The 22267-nt window shown below is 36.3% G+C and overlaps 3 protein-coding genes across 3 annotated transcripts; 2 read left to right on the top strand and 1 right to left on the bottom strand.

Annotated features, from left to right (window-relative positions):
- Positions 1-1809: 1809 nt before the first annotated feature.
- On the top strand, positions 1810-3657 carry LOC111390616 (NDR1/HIN1-like protein 3). Its single transcript, XM_023015679.1, has 2 exons — positions 1810-1918; positions 2960-3657. The coding sequence occupies exons 1-2, from the start codon at positions 1810-1812 to the stop codon at positions 3655-3657; spliced, it is 807 nt and encodes a 268-aa protein (XP_022871447.1).
- Positions 3658-8696: 5039 nt separating this feature from the next.
- LOC111390615 lies at positions 8697-10250 on the top strand. Its single transcript, XM_023015678.1, has 3 exons — positions 8697-8925; positions 9116-9336; positions 9480-10250. The coding sequence occupies exons 1-3, from the start codon at positions 8697-8699 to the stop codon at positions 10248-10250; spliced, it is 1221 nt and encodes a 406-aa protein (XP_022871446.1).
- A 9938-nt stretch (positions 10251-20188) lies between these two features.
- LOC111390631 lies at positions 20189-21262 on the bottom strand. Its single transcript, XM_023015695.1, has one exon. The coding sequence runs from the start codon at positions 21010-21012 to the stop codon at positions 20407-20409; it is 606 nt and encodes a 201-aa protein (XP_022871463.1). The 5' UTR covers positions 21013-21262; the 3' UTR covers positions 20189-20406.
- Between the last annotated feature and the right edge of the window lie 1005 nt (positions 21263-22267).

Raw genomic sequence — 22267 nt, 5'->3', positions numbered from 1 at the left:
TATTTGGTTAGATTGCTGCTTATGTATAAGTCGTTGAGTTTCAAAAAAGAGGTCTACAACATATGCCCATGTTGATAATACTGTAAAGTGATAACAAGATCCCAAGTACTAACCACTATAAGAAGTATGTTCATGCAGAATGATAAATATACTGATCCTGCTCTTCATGAGGCAATCAAGAAACATATGCTACGTGGACCATGTGAAAAATACAACAGTAAGAGCCTTTGCATGGTGAATGGAGTTTATAGATTTCATTATCCAAGGCCTTTTAGTTCAAAGACCATTGGAGAAATATATGCATATTCAATATACAAAAGAAAGAACGATGTCACTAAGGTGCAATTCAATAGTATTTGCGTTATATTATCTAACCTTGTAACTGTAATCACAGTAAATTTCCTTTTTCATTAACGTTTAAAATTACTGGTGCAAGTAAGAAATTTCATTTTGAATAACTAGTGGGAAGTTCTTCGCAATCCATATCTACTGTCACGATGTAACTATCATATTAATGTTGAAATATGCTTTGGACTAAAGATATTTAAGTATTTATATAAATATATCCACAAAGGTCATAATATATCAGCTGTCCATCTTTCACGGAATGATGATGCTAACATCATAAATGAAACATAAGAATTTCAAGATACAAGATGGATGTCTACACAAGACGCTTTATGGAAAAAATATAAATTTCAATTGAATGAGATGTTTCCACCAATAATAAACCTACAACGTCGCTTTCCTAACGAACAATCTTTTTCACATTCGAATCAATAGAACTTAGACCAAGTTTTTCATTCAGATCATATAGCAAGAACAATGTTGACGAGATATTTTGAAATGTGTAAAACATATGCTGCAACAAGAAATCTTTTGTATAAAGAATTTTCATAACGTTATTTGGAATCAACAAAACTAAATCAATGCAGTGCTCCCAAATTTAACAGAAAATGTAGCTTCTTTTGATTATATGACACAACGTGGAATTATTTCAATAAAAAATGAGTATGTTGATTACCTCAATACCAACTAATTGTGTTATTTTTTGGAGAAAGTGAAGAATTTATCACCTTTGATGAAGAAATAGATGATAAAAACCAATTTTACCAAGAGGAGTTTCTAAATGCATTGTTGTCAAATGGTATTCCACCACATAAGTTAATATTGTAAAGAAATTATCCGATGATGCTCTAAAGGAATCTGGACCCATGCAATGATTTTTGCAATAGAACACGAATGATTTGTCGTGATTTCAAAAGACATATTATTCATGCAGATATAGCGTTGGACAACATGTTGAAAAATAAATTTTTCTACTGCACATCCCATTAACTCCTGCAAATGATGAAAGATATTTGTTCAAATCAAAAAGGAAATAATTTTCAATACTCTATTCTTTGCGATAACCACAACGCTCAAGAACAAACAGTGCCTACTGTTGGAATATACCTTCCTGAACATGTTTTCTACCATGGACAACTATTCACACTTTCTTGTAAAGTTTCAATGCAAACAATAAAAATCTTGGTAAAAATAGAAAACAAAAAGAAGAAAACCTGTGGGATGTTTAGAAAAAAAAATATTGTGTAGAAAGTGTTATTTTGACCAAAATATTATATTTCAATTTATTTAACATTTTCACATTATATATATAATTTCATAAAAAAGCTCTCTCTCTCTCTCTCTCTCTCTCTCTCTCTCTCTCTATACACACACACACACACACACACACACACACACACACACACACACACAAAATAAAGAAAGGGGTTCTCGCTTGCAAATTCTAGAAAACCCCCCACGATGAGAGGTACGCCCTTGGTCCAATACCACTCAAAAGCAGTAGCTGTGGGCTTCCGAGAGCCCCAGCACAAAAACCTCTCCCTTTTCATGCACCATTGCAGGGTGGGCGGTTAGAAGCTCGGCCCGATTTTTTTGGTGTCGTAGGGGAGGGATTGACCTTTCTAATGCATATTCAATCGTACCGGCATTACCATCATGACATAAGTACGCAGTTATTATCGTATCGGCCCAAAACCTCGCTAACAGCTAGAAACGGCTGCTAATACCCTGTAGGCTGAGGAGCAAAAGGAGGAATCCGCCCGTATATATATATATAAACATACACACACACATTTTAATAATTTTAGTTCTTCGTTTAACAATATTAATTATCTCAAATACTTTCAAAAACAATATTAATACTTGAAAAATATTACGTATATCATTCACATAATACATAAGACGTGCAACGCACGTGCTTACTACTAGTTAGTATATATTGCTCTTGACTAGTTGTACATGGATGGATCAATCATAGATGTCGGTGGTGTTGGACTTAACTATTTGGCCCACAAGCCAGGCCAGTCCACATGGATGATGGAAGTAGTGATCCAATTGTGAAAAACGTTTATTCCTTGTTTGGTATTTATTTTTAATCGTACTTTTTATGGAATTCACAAATTTTGTCAATTTTTTAACCGTATGTTTCATTAACTCTTATCAAAATCTGCTCAAAATTTAATTTTTATGTACTTCAATCATGGTTGTAACTTGTAATTAATAGCAAATTAAGCAATCTACTTAATTGAAACGCAGTGAAATTTAATAATTAATGTCAAATTCATCTAAAAATTCTGGAAACCTTTTGACCCTATAATTCCGTTGTGTTAGAATTTATATACATTTTAAATTAGTTAGAGATAGAGACAGATAAAAAAACTATGCTAACAAAAAATTGTTAGCCTATTTCCATTTTTCCGACGGAAAATACAAAGCAACCGCGTACATGCAACCCTAATAAGCCACTGTCAGTGGCCGGCTACAACACCGTGGTGTTTACCAATTCTCACTTTCCTCCTCCACAAAAAATATATATATACAGACATACATAAACACACATATAGATATAAAGATATATACACGATCTTTGAACTACATTTTTCTCTTTTAGCCATGGGAGATCATAGACAATCCCACCTCAATGGAGCCTATTACGTCCCTTCAGCTCCGCCACTGCCCAAGACGAACCACCACCATGGCAGTAGAGGCTGCAACCCCTTCAGCTGCTGCTGCGGATTCATTTTCAACTGTTTGTGCACCTGCGTCTGCCAAATAATCTTCACCATTTTGTTCATCTTGGGCCTCATTATCTTCATCTGCTGGCTGATTTTCCGCCCCAGTGCCGTCAAATTCTACGCCACTAACGCCTCCCTCACTGAATTTACTCTCGATAACAACACCCTGCACTACAATTTGGCGCTCAGTTTGACAATCCAAAACCCTAACAAGCACGTTAGCATTTATTATGATCGAATAGAAGCTAGGGCTTTCTATGAAGGAGAAAGATTTGCAAGCACTGAATTGACTCCATTTTATCAGGGTCATAAGAGTACTGATTCTTTGACTGCTGAATTCAAAGGACAGAATCTGCTTTTACTCGGAAACGAAGAGATTTCGAACTATAACAGAGACAAGAATTCTGGGATTTATGAAATTGAAGTGAAGCTTTATCTGCAGATTAGGCTGAAATTTGAATTTGTGAAATCAAAACAAATGAAACCCGAGATTGAGTGTGACTTGGAGATTCCTTTGAATGATGGCACATCATCTGGAAATTATGAATCAAAGACGTGCGAATATGATTGGTGATTACTATGCGGATTTATTGACATTGGCAGCAATTTCTTGTGCTTCTGTTCATTTTGTATTGGTCTTTATTTTTCCTGTATCACTATTCTTTGATAAGTTGACGTAGAAACATTCTCGTCAATGATTGGTGAACTTATTTCTTTAAATTTCTAAAAAATGAGTTCGGATCTTCCCGTTTGATCACCCCCATACATAGAGGTAGATTTAGAATGATCTAAAAGCATGGTGAGAGTAATGTTTTCATAAATATCTTTATCTTGGAGAGTGAGCCAGCTAGAGATTATTATTATTATAATCATCATCATCATTTTCAAAAGAGTTAATTTGCTTGGACAGAGGGCTTGTCCCCATAGCACAACCCTTTTGAAAAAGTGATAGTGGCTAGAGATAGTAGATTTAGACTCGTGCATATGTGAAATTGTGTTCTACAATTTCATGTGTGTGTAGTCATCGAGGTCGACGAGGATTGACATAAGGCTTAATCTGATTGAGTCGTTTTGCTGCAGATCATACTGCTAGGATTGATTGTTCGCTAGACATGCTTGTTCAATAGCATAAGTGGTATTTTAAAATCTCTAGCTTGAGTAAGTGAGTGATTAACCATGCATGCTATATAAGATATCAATCTAATGGATAAATTATATTCACGATAAATAGACTTTCACTCTAGCCTAATTAATAATTTTATTTTTGTTCAATTGGGCAACTATATTTTAATAAGATTTCAATTAGGTAATCACATTTTAATTTTGTCCACGTCAAAAATAAAATCACTAGGCCGATTTCGTCAACTTCATTGAAGAATTTTTAAGAAGAAAGTTGCTAAAATAATAAAAGAGAAGAGTTTATGTATTGATTAGAATAATTTAAAATTATGTAGAGAGAGTACATTGAGTTTGATCCTGAAAAAGGACCATTACATTGCTATTCATAAGTCAAATCAAACAAATTGCTGCCTAAGGCTAAATCAGTTATAGTAATGTCCTTGATAAGAATGCCATTTATCCAATTTTGATTGGTGTTTGATGTCGACTTTACCAGGTCATTATTGTTTGAGCGACAGTTATACCGTCAGATACTGTTGGTAGCATACCACCTAATCATTACTTGTAATTAATTGGTCAAGGTGAAAGTGCTGAAGTTAATGATGTCAGATGGCCTGGTACGATTGTATAAGGCAAAAGTTACATCAATGATGATCGGTTTCCAAGCATCATTGTGTTTCTAGAAATGATGGCGGCTTCTATCTTGAGCAGGTCTCGGAGATATTACCTCCAACCTGTTAATGAGATGATCTACTGATTGTAATGAGGTTGGAGTTCGGCCCACTAGAGTTACCCCAAGGTCCGCACCCATTAAGGATGACGCACTGTCCTCAATGGTTTTGTTTTCTTTTGTTTGATGAGACAATTGTAGTGTTGGGTGTGATTTGACATGACGTGTCAATGGGTGTGAGAGGCAATAATTCCAATGGCGCCTTTAGCTTCTTTGATAAGTTTTCCTCAAAATGACGTAGTCTTGAGCCCTTTGATCTGAACCCTTTTTTTTCCCCTCCATTTGGCATTCTCCCCTTTTAAATGCCATTTTCTCTTTCGTTTCTACACTTTTAGCTTTCAAGTTCTCTTTGCAATAGAATAAGGGAAATTTCTTGAGCTTCTACCTTTGTTTGAGGGAGGTCATCGTTTTCCCAAGGACTCATTTTACAAAAATCTTACCTCTTTTTCTTTTTCTTTTTCTCTAGCTTTCACCTCGGCCACTGTATGATTTTGGTCGAGTCTAGGGTACAATTCTAGGCTAACCAAGAGGATGAATCTATTTTCCCATCCCCCACTCGTTCAAGAGATATTCACTCTGATTCCCATTTCCATAGTCAACCCGAGGGATATAGTTCGGCGTGTAGAGGTGGTGCAAATCCCAGCGTCTACCAGGGACGGAGTCAATGAAGAGGAGTTGAATTTTTAGAGAAGATGAGGGTAATCCTTCGAGTGAGAAGTGGAAGTTCTCTTCTTTTAGGTCGGTAGTGATTGGTGATATGTTGGCGACGTGAAGAGCCAAGTACAACATTCATTGTTCAGTTGAGATGGCCATTCCTAGCTCTACTGATTGGGCTAACGATCAGCTAAAATGATGTGTAGCAATTAACTCAGCCATTTTAAGTGCCAGGCTTCGATTACCAATCTCTAGAGCTGTTCGTAGGTTTCTGTCCCCCTTGACATTGCTCCTATCTAGCTTTGTCCTAATGGGTGGAGAACTTTGATTGCCACATTGATCTTATGGCATAGGTTGGGCTATCTCGAGTTTATTGTAGATCAGTGCAATTTATTTCACTCTTTTAAAGAGGATAGAAAAGACTCTAGCTGGCACGATGCAAGTGTTAGGCCTAGGACTGGGGGTCACTCCTGTTGGACACTAGGTCATTTGTAAAAAAATGAAAGGAAGAGGTTTTTTTTTTTTTTTTTGTTTTTGGGAAATGGCAATTTTATCCTACTAAGGGCGAAAGAGAGGATGTTGTCCCAATCATAGGATGTGTAAGTTTTCTTTACGGTTTTCTTGATGTACTTGCTAACTTGTGAGTTATTTGTCGTGAGCTACTTATCTAGTACTTTTGGCCTTTAAGCTTACTACTATCACTTAGCAACCAAAAACAAAGCTGACACCGACTGAGCTCTACCAAACCATAGAGGTCTTGCAATACTATCATCTCTGAGTCGAGCTTATTTGAAACCAGTGACGGATATAGGGGGGCTGGGCTGGGTTGGGCTGTAGCCCCCCCTCTCAGGTCCAAGAGTTTTTTTTAAGGTATTTTTTATTTTATTTTTTGGGTAAAAAATCAGTTTTTTATGTGAAATTTTTTTTTCACGTAGTAGCCCGTTTTGAAATTTTGTAATCTGATCGTGGATCTCATCCTGGATCCGTCCTTGTTTGAAACGGATCTATTCCAGTGTACTTTTGCTCGTCAACAACCTTTAATTTCGAAGAAATTGATCACAACTTTTTGGTTTTATACGCATACTACTTTTTATTTAATTGTGTTATTATTACTAATAGTTATTTATTTCTCTATGCAATTTAGATCGAAACGAAGAGATGCTAGGGTGCAAGGCATCCAAATTATTTATTTCTCTATGCAATTTAGATCGAAACGAAGAGATGCTAGGGTGCAAGGCATCAATTTGTTAGGGAAAAAAAAAAAAAAAAAAAAAAAGGAAACGCCACTGTGGTTGAGAAAGACCAGCATGAGCTGATTAAGAAAAGCCGATCTGAAGATCATGCTAGGTCGGAGCTAGTTCTGAAGTCTCCCATACGACAGATTCTCTTCGAGGGTTGTCTTCATTACTCATTCTCAAGGGGTTTTCCCTACAGCTGGTTCTAGCTCTTCTAAAGCTTAGTTTCCCATTCTTGAACTTCATCGACAAGATATAGAGGCAATGATTGTGACTCGTCTTGAAATTTTCTCGAGTTTTCTTCGAGCCCTTGATGAGTGTATTTCACTCATTGTTTTAATACCACTTTAGTTTGTTATTTAGCTGTTCTTGAGAAATTTTTTTAGAATGTATTTACATGTATTTTGTTGTTGTGATATAGATTGACTGAAGTGGTGAAAAGAGTTGCAAAATAAGGGCAGAAAAGAAGAAGAGTAAGAAAATCGGGCGTCGTAGCGCCAAAAGAAACAGTAGAGACAGAAATATGGCGCTACAACACCATTGGAGGAAAGTTGTGACGCCTCGTGCAAAAATGCAATTTTGAATTTTGTGGACTCTTTTCTTGCTCTAGTCCTTGCACTCTTCCAAGATTTCAAGATACTGATAAGTGCATTTTGTGCACTTATTCGGACTACATAAATAGCTTTTATGTTATCAAATTATTAATTTTTTACCTAACTTGTGTTAATTTTCTTTTGTTTTTAGTTATGGGCCCATTTTGAAGCAATTGGAAAAGAAAATAATCAATTGGCTATTAAATTGAGTTTGTGGACAAAATTTCGCAGAATAAAAGATGGAGGATCAAAATTGAGGAGAAAATGAAGAAAATGACTCATTTGCATTACATGGGAGAATTGAGGACTTTGAAGAAAACACCACATGGGCCTACTTTTGGATTTATATTTGGAATAAAAATCAACTAATTGGGCTCTTGTTAAAGAAGAGAAAAAGGGCTACCTGCTATTGGGGGAAAACTGTAATATATATGTATATACAAACATAAACTTACAGATTGGGGAGAGGAGCCGGACAGGGGGGAGCTGAAAATTGAGTGCTTCAGTGAGGAAAAGTCGGCAGCTGCTAGTGGATTGCAAAATCTTATTTTTTAGAGAAAATATCCACAGAATTGGGCAGCTAATTGTCATTGGATGGTCAAAATTATTCAACAAATCTTGTCTACACATATGACCATGCATTTCATGTAAGTGGCTCTGGAATTGGACTCTTCAATTGGCAATTTTATGGCAGGTCTGATGAAAATCCACATACACATGTCTCTCGATTTTTTGAGATGTGTCAACACTTTAAATATCAAGGGATTTCAGATGATGCAATCAAATTGAGATTATTTCCACATACTCTATCGGATAGAGAGCTTGAATGGTTAGATTCACAACCTATTGCTAGTATCACTACTTGGAATGACTTGGCTTAAAAATTCTACACCAAATTCTTTCCATCGGCGAAGATTGTGAAGTTGAAGCATGACATATCCATATTTCGGCAGGGAGAAACTGAATCCTTTGATAAAGCTTGGAATAGATTCAAGAATATGCTTCGGAAGTGCCCTTATCATGGCATCAGCAAAGGGCTTCAGGTCCAATATTTTTATGTAGGTCTACTTCCATCTTATAAAAGTATGGTGGACTCATCATCCAATGGCTCCTTATCCACAAAGACAATTGATGAAGCTTTGGAATTGTTTGAGAGAGTGGCTACTACCACAGCCATGTGGGCCTCTGAGCGTGTTGTTCACAAGTATCGAGAGTTTATGAGGTGGATACGTATACAGCATTGTCTGCAAAAATTGACTCTTTGGTTCATAAGGTAGAAAGCATGTCACAGTCAGCCAATGCAGTACAGACTAAAAGAGCAAGTTGTGAAGAATGTGGGGCAGATCACAGTACAGTAAATTGTCCAATTCTTATACAAGGTACGGAACACGTTGACTTCATACAAGGGGGTCAGCGCCAACAAAATAATCCATATTCTGACACCTACAACCCTAGTTGGAGGAAGCACCCGAATTTTTCCTGGAGCAATCAGAATCCCACTGCACCACATGGTTCTCAGTTTTAGCAAGCAGAGATGAGAACTTCTTTGTAAGAGATGTTTGGTAAAATCATGAAAAAGACATCAGTACATGGATGTGAATAATCAATTTATGACAAAGACTAAGACAACTCTCCAGAATCAAAGTGCTGCAATTAAAAACTTGGAGACTCAGATGGGACAGATGTCATAAGCTATATCAGGTAGAGCACCAGGTACATTGCCAAGCAATACAGAGGTTAATCCCAAAGAACACGTCAAAGCAATTACGACTAGAAGTGGGGTCCAATTACCTGAGTTCCATGTTAAGAGGCCAACTGCAAATAAGGAAAAAGTACCCTCTACTGATGAAGAGCATGCAGAACAGACTAAACAAACAACAGATACATCTATCAAAAAGAGTTCAAATACACCACAAGTTAAGGCAACTGCTCCTATTAAACCATACGAGCCGCCAATTCCATTTCCTCAAATGCAAAAACACAAGTTAGACAATCACTATACAAATTCCTTGAGGTCTTCAAAAAGCTTCACATCAACATCCCTTTCGCGGATGCTCTCGTTCAGATGCCTAGTTACGTCAAATTCTTGAAAGATATTTTATCTAACAAACGCAAGTTAGAAGAACATGAGACTATAATGTTGACAGAGAAATGTAGCGCCAGAATACAAAAGAAGCTACCTCCCAAATTAAAAGATCCAGGGAGTTTTACTATACCTTGCACTATAGACGATTATTATTTTGATAAAGTTTTATGTGATCTAGGTGTAAGCATTAATTTGATGCCATTATCTATTTTTAGGAAACTGGGCTTGAGGGAGGCTAAAGCAACTACAATGACTTTACAGCTAGCTGATCGGTCTATCACGCACCCAAGAGGAATTATTGAGGATATTTTGGTGAAAGTGGACAAATTCATCTTCCTAGCTGATTTTCTCATTCTTGACATGGAGGAGGATAGGGATATTCCACTTATTTTGGGTCGGCCATTTTTAGCTACCGGTAGAGCCCTTATTGATTTTCAAAAAGGTCAATTGATTTTGAGACTTGGTGAAGAGCATGTCACATTTAATGTGTTCAAGGCCATAAGATATCCAGCAGAGTCAGACAGTTGCTTCCAGATCGATGTGATTGATAATACAGTAAATGATACGCTCCAGTTGCATAATCCACCAGATCCATATGAGGCATGTATTATACACTCTCAATCTACTCAATCTGATTCTAATCAGATTGAAATATGTGCAAGAAATCTTGAAGCTAATCCTCCATATAGGCGCAGACCACACTTTGAGGAATTAGGCACTGGTCCTACAAAGCCTTTGCCATCAATTTAGAGGCCCCCTGAGTTAGAGCTCAAGCAGTTGCCATCTCACCTTCGTTATGCCTACCTGGAAAAATCTTCCACATTGCTTGTTATTATTTCAAACTCCATTAGTAAGCTTGAAGAAGAGAGGTTGCTAAGAGTACTCAGAGAAAATAAAACAGCTATTGGATGGTCTATTGTCGACATAAGAGGGATCAGCCCTACAATCTGCATGCATAAAATTTTCATAGAGGATAATTTTAGACCAAGTATAGACAGCAAAAGGAGTCTCAATCCAAATATGAAAGAGGTAGTCAGAGCAGAAGTTTTGAAGCTTTTGGATGCAGGGATCATCTATCCTATCTCAGACAGTGCATGGATTAGTCCTGTTCAAGTTGTGCCGAAAAAGGGAGGTATTACAGTAGTGAAAAATGAGAAGAATGAATTGATTCCCACTAGAACTGTTACAGGATGGAGGGTATGCATTGATTATCGCAAACTCAACACTGCTACTCGAAAGGACCACTTTTCCCTCCCATTTATGGATCAGATGTTGGAAAGGTTAGCAGGTCACTCCTATTATTGTTTTATTGATGGATACTCTAGTTATAATCAGATTCTGATAGCACCCAAGGATAAAGAGAAGACTACTTTTACTTGTCCTTACGGCACCTTTGCTTATCGTAGGATGCCATTTGGTCTATGTAATGCTCCCGTCACATTTCAGCATTGCATGATGGCCATCTTCTCTGATATGGTGGAAAGATTCATAGAGGTCTTTATGGATGATTTCTCAGTTTTTGGTTCTTCATTTGATGAATGTCTTGAACACTTAAACTTGGTCTTGCAATGGTGTAAGGAAATAAATTTGGTACTAAACTGGGAAACGTGTCACTTTATGGAACAAGAGTGCATCGTGTTGGGATATCGAATTTCAGCTAAAGGGATAGAAGTGGACAAGGTGAAGATTCAAGTTATTGAGAAATTACCACCACCAACCTCAGTCAAGGGTGTTCACAGTTTCCTTGGCCATGATGGATTTTATCGGCACTTCATCAAAGACTTCTCTAAGATCACTAAACCATTATGCAATCTGCAAGTCAAGGATGTCCCTTTCAACTTCTCTGAAGAATGTCTATTGTCTTTCAACACTTTAAAGGAGAAGTTAATTTCAGCGCTAGTAATTGTTGCACTAGATTGGAGTTTGCCCTTTGAACTAATGTGTGATGCAAGTGACTACGCGGTGGGAGCAGTATTGGGAAAGCTACGAGATAAAGTTTTTCATGTGATCTATTATGCAAGCAAGACATTGAATGATGCACAGTTGAACTATGCCACCACTAAGAAGGAACTTTTAGCTGTAGTCTACGCCTTTGATAAATTTCGATCTTATCTTGTTGGATCAAAAGTAATAGTTTATACAGATCATGCAACGTTAAAGTATCTGATGACAATGAAAGATGCAAAGCCAAGACTAACCAGATGGGTATTACTTCTGCAAGAATTTGATTTAGAGATAAAAGACAAGAAGGGAAGTGAAAACTTAGTAGCTGATCACCTATCCTGACTTGAGCATGGAGAATAGGAAAAGTCAGTGGACATAAATGAGATCTTTTCAGATGAACAGATTTTCAATGTAGAGGATGTACCTTGGTATGCTGATATAGTGAATTATCTAGCCAAATCTATTATTCCACCAGACTATTCAAGTCATCAAAAGAAAAAAATTCTTTTGATTTGAAATATTATTTTTGGGAGGACCCTATTTTTTACAGGTGGGGTCCAGATCAAATTATTAGGCGGTGTATTCCTAAAGAAGAGATCCCTCAGATACTCAAGCAGTGTCATTTATCTGCCTATGCTGGACACTTTAGCGCATCAAAGACTACTGCTAAAATTCTACAGTCTGGTTTCTACTGGCCGTCGATATTCCGAGATACATTTGAATTTGTGAAGAGGTGTGATAGATGTCAGCGCACGAAAAATATCTCAGGAAAAAACAAGATACCTCTGAATAGCATTCTGGAGGTAGAGCTTTTTGATGTGTGGGGGATCGACTTTATGGGGTCATTTCCCTCATCATTCTCGAATCAGTATATACTTGTCGCCGTCGATTATGTTTCCAAATGGGTGGAAGCAGTAGCATTGCCAACCAATGATGCGAAGGTTGTAATTGGGTTCCTAAAGAAGTATATTTTCACCCGTTATGGCATACCTCGAGCTATCATAAGTGATGGGGGCAAACACTTTTGCAATCGTCAATTTGAGTCTTTGTTGGCTAAATATAGCGTCCGACATCGTATAGCTACCCATTATCACCCTCAGATCATCGGTCAAGTTGAAATCTCCAATCGAGAATTAAAGCGGATACTGGAGGTAACAGTGAGTTCTTCAAGAAAAGATTGGTCTAAGAAACTTGATGATGCTTTGTGGGCTTATAGAACGGCTTTGAAAACACCTATAGGCATGTCTCCTTATCGTTTGATTTTTGGAAAAGCGTGTCATTTGCCAGTTGAATTGGAGCATCGAGCTTATTGGGCAGTCAAGAACTTGAATTTTAATTTAAAGGCCGCCGGTGAAAAGAGATTACTTCAGTTGAATGAGATGGGTGAGTTTCGATTGGAAGCCTATAAGAACGCAAAACCCTACAAGGAGCACACAAAAAAGTGGCATGACATGCACATTCAAAGAAGGAAGTTTGAGGTTGGGCAACAAGTTTTGCTATACAATTTTAGAGTCAAACTTTTTCCTGGTAAATTGAGATCTAGGTTGTCAGGGCCATACACCATAGTCAAAGTGTTTCCTTATGGGACAGTTGAAATAACTCATGAAAATAAAGGAACCTTTAAGGTTAATGGACAACGGTTGAAGCCATATTGGAATGGTGAATTTTCGAAAGAAAAATCAACCTTTCAACTCGTAACACTAGAATGAATGAACAAAAAGTCGAGCTCTAGACTATAAATCGAGCGTTTAATGGGAGGCAACCCATTCTTCTATCTCTTTTTGCTATTTTAATTAACTATTGCATTACATATAGTTTTAGAGACTGCATTAATTTAGGAACTCGTGCATTTAAATGGGTAGTTTTGGACACATTTTAAGTAGTACTTTCAGACCTGCATTAATAACTTAGGCATATCTAATTATTAAGTTCATTTTATTTTGACATGGTTGCCTAGGTTCATCATTAACATCTTAGCATTCTATTAAGCTTACATTGATGTGATATGCATTTTTAAGAGAATTTAAGCCTCACAACAAAGAAAAGTTATAGCTGTCGTGATGTCTACCAATTGGAATAGCCTGATCGTTCATCACATCCGCATCTACCCCGGGGAGTTTTTAATCTTTACCCCTTTACTTTGTTTATTTTTGCTTCTACATTGGGGACAAAGTAGTACTTTAGTTTGGGGTGGGTGAATATTAGGATACTTAGAATACATACTTTTCAATTGCTAATTGAGTCTGTAAAAAAAAAAAGAAAAAAAAAAGAAAAAAAGGAAAAAAAAGTGTCTAGTGCGTTGACGACTTGCCGCCTATGAAGATATTATTTGTTTGAATTGAGTAAATATTTAGTTAGATGCTGGATAACATCATAACTTGTACTTTTACTTTAAAACTTATCCATGTTAGATTTGATTATTTGAGTACATAGCCATATTGATTTATCGCTTATGTTGGAACACAATGTAATTTTTGTGAAATTGTTGATGTTGTTGACCTAGGTTTGAATAAAATTCTCAAATAATTTATATAGAAACCAAACTGCCAAAAAAGCAGTTTGGAGGTGGGAAGGTTTGTGCTTGTCTTCATAGAAATGTGATGGTTTGGAATTGTCGAATCCCGGTGTTAATTGAAAGGGTTTGAGCTAAAGAGTCTAAAACAGGCACTGATCATCTTAAAAGATAAATAAATAAATAAAAATCAATATATCATACATTTTTTTTTTACTTCTTTTCGTAGTCTTTATGACCCCGAGTGATTAAGCCTGTAAGGGTCTTTAAAATCTAGTGCCCTAAAGTCATTTGACTCGGGAGTCATCGACCTAAAACTCGCTACAGGGGTCATCTAAAAAGCTTAATGGAAAGAATTTTTGCACAAAAAAAAAAGAGAAAAAAGAAAAAAAATGAATGAACAGTTAGATTCTCATATCAAAAGAAAAAATGACACATCTTCTACTTCTTTTCGTAGCCTTTTTTACTCGGATTATTAAGCCTGCAATGGTATCTAAAACCTTGATGCCCTATAGTCGTCTGACTTGGGAGTCATCGGCTTAAAGCTCGCTACAAGGGTCATTTAGAAAGTTTAATGGAAAGAAGTCTTGCACAGGAGATGTCAAAAAAAAAATGAGATATAAATTATCAAAAGTGAGATGTGCCTAGTGATGACTTTGAGATTTGAACTCTAGAGACTGGCGGTGTGGTCATGAAAAAGACTTACTATCTTTCTTTCTAGTTGTTCAAGTATCTTATTCTGAACACTTGTGCGGAAAAATGCATCATAATGATTTTGAGGAACCCCTTTTGTACTAGAAATACCTCAGGATTGGAGAGAAAAGTATAAGAAGTGATTGTTACATGAGAGGTGTGAGGAAAAAGTGATCACAAGAGGGTTGGGACCATGAATAAATCAACAGCACCTAGATTGGTTGTAGTCTAATATAGGTGTTATTTCAATGTTGGCTAATCTCACACACACACACACACACACACTAAATCGAGCATCGAATAAGCAAATTTTTTATTTTATTTTTGATGTTGTTTGGATCTTTCTAAAATATTGCTTAAATTCAAACCTGAGGCATATGGTGAGTAATTCAAGGTTGAGTTTTTTTATTTGTTATTTGTTAGGTTAAATATGTGTCATATGTAAGTTTTATTTTGTTCGAGGACGAACAAATGTTTTAGTTTGGGAGTGTTTGATAAGTGCATTTTGTGCACTTATTCGGACTACATAACTAGGCTTTTATGTTGTCAAATTATTAATTTTTTACCTAACTTGTGTTAATTTTCTTTTGTTTTTAGTTATGAACCCGTTTTGAAGCAATTGGAAAAGAAAATAATCAATTGGCTATTAAATTGAGTTTGTGGACAAAATCTCGCGGAATAAAAGATGGAGGATCAAAATTGAGGAGAAAATGAAGAAAAGGACTGATTTGCATTACATGGAAGAATTGAGGACTTTGAAGAAAACACCACATGGGCCTACTTTTGGACTTATATTTGGAATAAAAATCAACCAATTGGGCTCTTATTAAAGAAGAGAAAAAGGGCTACCTGCTGTTGGAGGAAAACTGTAATATATATATATATATATATATATATATATATATATATAGACACACACACACGCACAAACATAAACCTACAGATTGGGGAGAGAAGTCGGACAAGGGGGAGCCGAAAATTAAGTGCTTCAGTGAGGAAAAGTCGGCAGCTGCTAGGGTATGCTGGTGGATTGCAAAAGCTGATTTTTTTAGAGAAAATACCCACAGAATTGGGCAACTAATTGTCATTGGATGGTCAAAATTATTCACCAAATCTTGTCTACATAGATGACAATGCATTTCATGTAAGTGGCTGCTGGAATTGGACTCTTCAATTGGCAATAAAATTGGACAGACGGTGGGAATTAACTTGTGGCTACATGGATTTATATATACCCATGACTCGAGGCGAGCAGAGGCGGAAATCATAAATTGAAGAGGAAAAAGACGGCAGCCAAATAAAATTGCGAGAATTAATCACGTTTGATCAATTTTTGGTGATATTCTTCCACTTTTCTTTGTTTAATTTTCACATTATGTTAGGCTAAATTATTTTGTACTAGGATTTGCGATAAACCTTATATTATGAACCCTTAATCTTGAATTTTATTCATTTGACGTTAAAACATGTTTTTAATTATTGAATGATTGGCATGAATTTTATTTTCTCTACAATTATGAGCGCAATAGTTGTATGAGATTTGTGACTTGTTTTACCCTCGAGATATGGAAAATAAGTTAGACATTATGTTAATTGTCATAAAGTCCCATAGAGAATAGAAATATACCGCTATACTTTACGTGATCTTTAAGTATTCATAAATCTTTAATACATTTTTATATGTTCGTATTCGTCATAGAAATATAGTCGGGTCACATGTAAAAATAGATTTAACAATACTCGAGAGAGATTTTTAAACAAATTAGAAATATTGGTCTTCATAATTGAATCGTGTTGTCAATTTTATAAAATTCGGATTAAAGATGATTGATATAAGGGGATTCGGGATCCTAGTACGCATTTCGTTATCATATTTTTATAAAACTTGCATTTAATTATAATCACGCTAGTTAATTTAAGCTTTATATCTATAAGCAAGTTATTAAATCATGAAATAGTTAGTGAAAAATCACGAATTTCTATTATTTCGGTTAAGGAGAAGATAATTTAAATTTAAACTAATACAATCTCTGTGGGACGATACTTAGACTCAAAAGGTCCACTTTATTACTTGAACGCGACCCGTGCACTTGCGGTGTAGGATTTTAGCGAACAGATACTATAAATATAAACCTAAAGACCACTTTCAAAGAGAATTGAAAAGGGCAAAATTTAAAAAATCAAGAAGAATGCAAAGGCAACTTGGCAAAGAAGATTGATTCAACCATCCAAATAACAATTTTATCTTTCTTCTCTTCATGTTATTCTATATAAATTGTATAGGTTTCTAGTCCAATATCATGAACTAGATAATTCTAATAGGGTTGATTAGCCAAAAATTGAGCATATGATTTGATTTAGTTATTTTTATTAATTTTTCCAATTTCATTTATTTGTGTTGTTTATTTATTGCCTTCAATTAATTGGTCACATTGAATGATTAGATGCTACTCAATTTCGACACTCAAGAGAGGAGAATTAGGCACGATTACAACAATAACACAACCTAGATTTTATGGATTTCGAGACAAAATATAGAATCTATTAAGCTTGTTCCATCTAAAAACTACGATCTTGATAAATCTCGATTTTAATTCCAAATAGAGATATTGGAATTAATTTCTACGATTAACTTTTACTTGGCACTCGAGAGAGAGGTAGGGATGGCAATAATAATTTGTGTGTGTGTGTGTGTGTGTGTGTGTGTGTGTATCTTACTTAAATGACTTTCCCTCATAGATAAGGGTTAAGATGGATAAGGTAATTGATATAAGGAACCAGAATGCAGAGCTTTTCAAAAACATGGAAGCTGAAATTTGAGGAGGAAGGGAGAAAGAATAGGAGGATCTGCTAAATAAGATGGGTGTGAAACTTGGAGCTAAATTGGCGTTCGAGCTCAAACTTTAGGACGAGGTGAAAGCCTTGAGAATTTGTAGAAAGAAGGCCAATGAGAGGGTTACCACTGAGAAGAAAAGAGCTAAAGAAGAGAGGGCCCGTTCTGAAGGAGATAAACTCGGCATTGAGGATCTTGACTCTCGAAAGGTAAAGCAGTTGAGCTATGGAGTGAATCACTTGAGGTTGATGCCCTAGCTCCAGATACTTATGTTATTAGCTTAGTAAAAGTAATCAAGCACATCCAGCGGATGCAATCTGAATTTGACATAGGTTTCCTCCAACACATGCAACCTTAGGTTAGACTGCCTAAGAGCAAGTCCTTTGAATCTCCCTTTTCAGAGGAAAATTTTGTATAAGTGCTGCAGGACATGCAACCTTAGGTCGGATAGCTTAAGAGCATGTCCTTTGAATCTAATGAGGACTCATATTGAGATAAGGTTTATTGTGTTACTCGAATCAAAGTTACATGATTGCATTCAAAAAGTACATCTCCTATTCTATTGATAATATTTCTTGAGATGTTCAACATTTCAAGGATGTAGTAACTTCTATATCCTCTAACTTGTAAGCTCCACTTGATAAGATTTGGGTGACCTTGTAGGGGCATTCCCGCTTTAGGCTAAAAGATCTAGAGTTGGGTTCTTCAGTGGCAAGAAATACCTTTCTTAGCACGAGAAATCCGAACTCAGATTCCAGTTTGTGCAATTTTTTATTATAATATCTAGTGCTGTGCTACTTGTAAATGGCATTTATGAGTTTCGCCCCATTTCTTTTTTCTTCAAGTAGATCTAACTTAGCACGAAGGCTCTGTTCATTCTCTTCCTCCTTGTATGTCTTAGTTTCAAATAAATAGATGTTTATTTCCAATGGAGTCACAACTTCTACACTGAAAGCCAAAGAAAATGGGGTTTCTCCCATACTACTCCTCGAGGTGGTGCGGTAGGACCAAAATACACTGGAAAGCTCTTCAGCACATACTCCCTTAAGGTTGTCGAGCTTTGCCTTGAGCGTATAAGCATGATCTTGTTGATTACCTCTACTTGGCCATTTGCCTGTGGGTGGTTAGGAGTATAAAACTATTTCTTTATTCTAAACTCTTCGCAAAAGCTTACTAAATGAGCATCATTAAATTTTTTTCCATTATCGGTCATGATAGAGTAAGGTTTCCCAATTCTGCATATAATGGATTTCCATATGAAGCCTATTGCTTTTTATTCTATGATCTTGGCGTGAGGTTCATCCTCAACCCACTCAGTGAAGTAATCTCCTCTTACAATAGCAAACTTGGTTTTGCTCTCCCTATTGGCATGAGTCCTATTAGCTCAACCCCTACTTAGAAAATGGCCATGTACTTACAATAGTATTCAGCACCTTTGGCAGTGCCTTAGAAACTAGAGCTAAACGTTAACATTTGTCACATTTCTGCACAAACTCTAGGCATCTCGCTTAAAGGTCGGCAAAAAGTATCCCTGCCTTAAAATCTTATGGGCTAGTGATTTTCCTACTAGGCATACCACGCTTCTTCTTTGTTTAGATATCGTAGCAAGGGAATAACATACCCTCTCTTGTAAATCACATCGTTCAATAAAGTATACTTGGCCGACCTAATTCATAGTTTTCTAGCTTCGATAGAATCATCTTGGCGAGTTCCCATTTTGAGATATGAGGCAATTTCATCTAACTAGGTGGGCTTCAAGTCTTCAACCATTAAGATCGCACTCCCTTTCTTAATGGCGAAACGTTGAAGCCTTCCAATTGGAATGCTATCGACCTCTTCTATTCCATCACTCGTGGCCAACCTAGCTAGGGCGTCAGCATGGCTATTGTGAGTTATTGGGATTTGCTTAACATGAATGGTTTTGAAACCTTCGAATTTCTTCTTAACAACTTGAAGGTAGTTATTCATCCACTCTTCCTTTGCTTGGTAAGTTTGATTGATTATGAGCTGAGAGTTACTATGGATCACCACGTTGGGAGTTTTCAATTCTTTTGCCATCTTCACTCAGACTATCAGTTACTTTAAGTTGGATGTTTTAAAGTCAAAAATGAGAGCTTGATAGGAATGGTGCTAATCAACACTATTTCTGCACTAGGTCAAACGTTGATGGAGGAACCATCAACAAAAAACTCCCTTGGGATATCATTTGGTCGATCATCTTGATTAGCGCTGAACTCTGCTACAAAATTAGTCAACATTTGGCCTTTTATTATCCTGCGGGCCTATATTGTATGTCGAACTGGCCTAACTCAACAGTCCACCTAACAATCCGTCCTAAGGTGTCGGGCTTTTGCAAAACTAGTCTTAAAGGATAGTTAGCCAAGACTTCGATAGGATGCTCTAGAAAGTATGGCCTTAGTTTCTTGGATGCCATGATAATTGCGTATGCCAATTTTTCTAGGGGAGAATAATGTGTCTCAACAATTTATAGGGCTCTGATATAGTAAACTGGTGGTTGAGCTTGTTGCTTTGAGTTCTTTGAAAGCGTTTTGACACTCTATTATCCATTTAAATTTTTTTTTCTCCTCGTATATATCGAAAAAAGGCTTGCATCGATCAATGGATTTGAAGATAAATGGCACACATATTAAGATTGTTACTACAGCTGATTTAATCTTATTTTATAAATTTAAATTCTAGACAAAATTGTTCAAAATTGATTGATATTAATTAAGATAGTTAAACAAAGTATTAACCTTGCAGCATATAAACACAAAAAGGAAAAGTAACTAAAAGGACAAAATTAACGAGAAATTATTAATTAACACCAGGCCGTTCAGTTCAGACGACCTTTGTATCGGGATATCACCGGCTGGCGATTATCAGTCTACACCTTTAACTCAAACGTGACGCCGTTCTGTATTTCATAGGGGTGAATCGATCTCGTGTACCGGAGAACACGACGGAGTGAAATACAAAGGCGAAGCACAGGGTGTTGTAAACGGCGTCGCATCGCATCCACCGTGATCGTCAATCTCTACCCTAATTTCCGGCGACTCTTCAGCCACCGTAAAACACTCCTGCAAGCTCACCTTTTCTTTGTTATTATTATTCTCAGCGACTGCTTCCAATTCTTCTCTTTCCTCTTCTTTGATGGTGAACAAGAATCTTGACGGTCCATGCATTAATTGAAGCTTCACGATGTCGCTATCGATTTCTTCCATCTGCGATTCCCCGTTCGAACTAGTTGGAGTTGTGGAGTTGGGTTCCACACGAGAGTGGGAGTGAGATCTTATGCAGAAGGCATAAAGGAACTCCTTGGAGGAGGCTATGGACAGAAATGAAGAATCGGAAGAAGAATAATGAGATGGCTGATCTCCACCACCGTCAACCGCAGTGCTGGCTTGTGGGTTTCGTCTGCGGAAGACACGGCGGCGCCACAGAACGTAGAAGAGTTCAGCGAAAAGCGTCACGACTGAAATTAAGAAGATGATCGTTAGTACTCTGCTTAACTTGCTTAGTCCGCCCATTTTGCTCCGATCTGTATATAATAATTAATTACTGTAAAGGATCAATTACAGCACCAAGAACGAGGAGTAGTATTACTACAACCAAGAATTTGGCAGAAATGAAACGGCAGAAAATGGAAGACTTGGTGACACATTTCTAGGAAATGGAGTAGAGAAGTTAATGACTAGGAAACCGAGTGTGATATACATGGAGTTTTTTGTGGGGAAATTTCTCCACAGAGTACCTTTGTTCACCACAATTTAATTCCTTTCAATTTATCCAATTTAGATTTTACATTTGTGTATAACCCGCGTTCTAAAAGGTCAATCTTGACTCGTGAAAAATCTCATCTGATAGCTTAAGTCGCACCTACGCGAAAAAAGCAAGTTTGGTAGGTAGTCTTTTTTTATTATTTTTAAGTTCAATCGCACAAAAAGCCCAACTAATTAAAACACCTTTTTTTTTTTAAAATAAATAAGTCCAAAAAAATTCAACATAGCCAACCTTGCCCACTAGCAATTTAAGGCGAAACTATCAAATAGCGAAAATAAATTGAAATTCATTTCTGAAATCATTGATTAGAATCCACGTGGTTCTTTCAATATTTTGATTTTAAACCGAACCAAATCGTTTATAAAGTTTGATTTATGTTTTAATCTTTGCAAACTATCTTAAACAACAAAATGGTTTACCCAAAAAAAAAAATTTAAAAAAATTAATTTAAATTTTATCTAACTCAATTAAAACTAGGATTGCACAAAATAACCGTAAAACTACGAATCAAATCGAAATAGTTGGTCTGGGTCCACGCGAATTTTTTCCCCCTCAAATCAAAATAGTTTTGTTTAGATTTCGTCGCCGACTCCACTTTCGTCATAAGGCGTGGAATTAGACCAAGGGGAATCTCTATAGGAACTAGTCTTTTAGATTTCGCTTTCAAAAATCGCACAAAATTGAACCGAACCTTTTTTTAAATTTTTTTATTTAAAAATTAATTTTATTAACTTATAAATTTTACAGTTTTTATTTTTCAAAAAAAAAAATTACAAATTTAGCAATACAAACTATAACCAACCTATTGAAATAATCATATAAAGTAAATTAGGTTCATTATTATTAACCCATGATTTTATAAGTCCACAATAAATGTCTCGAACGGTTGAACCAATATCTAAATTGTCTACAACTACTACCAAATTTGAACCATTACCAAAATTGTTGAAATTCTAAGCCAAGACGACATGATCTGTAATCAAACATATTTTGACATCCTTT

Source organism: Olea europaea, unplaced genomic scaffold, assembly GCF_002742605.1.
Source record: "Olea europaea var. sylvestris unplaced genomic scaffold, O_europaea_v1 scaffold699, whole genome shotgun sequence".
NCBI lineage: Eukaryota > Viridiplantae > Streptophyta > Magnoliopsida > Lamiales > Oleaceae > Olea > Olea europaea.
Note: the sequence above shows the minus strand (reverse complement) of the source record. Positions and strands in the feature narration are given on the sequence as shown.

Excerpts from the sequence above, each read along its gene's own strand:
- LOC111390631 (XM_023015695.1), bottom strand. The coding sequence starts at position 21,012 with ATGGGCGGACTAAGCAAGTTAAGCAGAGTACTAACGATCATCTTCTTA.
- LOC111390616 (XM_023015679.1), top strand. The coding sequence starts at position 1,810 with ATGAGAGGTACGCCCTTGGTCCAATACCACTCAAAAGCAGTAGCTGTG. Across the intron at positions 1,919-2,959 it reads GCACCATTGCAGGGTGGGCG|CCATGGGAGATCATAGACAA; the intron begins GTTAGAAGCTCG and ends TTTCTCTTTTAG.
- LOC111390615 (XM_023015678.1), top strand. The coding sequence starts at position 8,697 with ATGTCACAGTCAGCCAATGCAGTACAGACTAAAAGAGCAAGTTGTGAA. Across the intron at positions 8,926-9,115 it reads GAATCCCACTGCACCACATG|GTAGAGCACCAGGTACATTG; the intron begins GTTCTCAGTTTT and ends AAGCTATATCAG. Across the intron at positions 9,337-9,479 it reads CAAATACACCACAAGTTAAG|ATGCCTAGTTACGTCAAATT; the intron begins GCAACTGCTCCT and ends GCTCTCGTTCAG.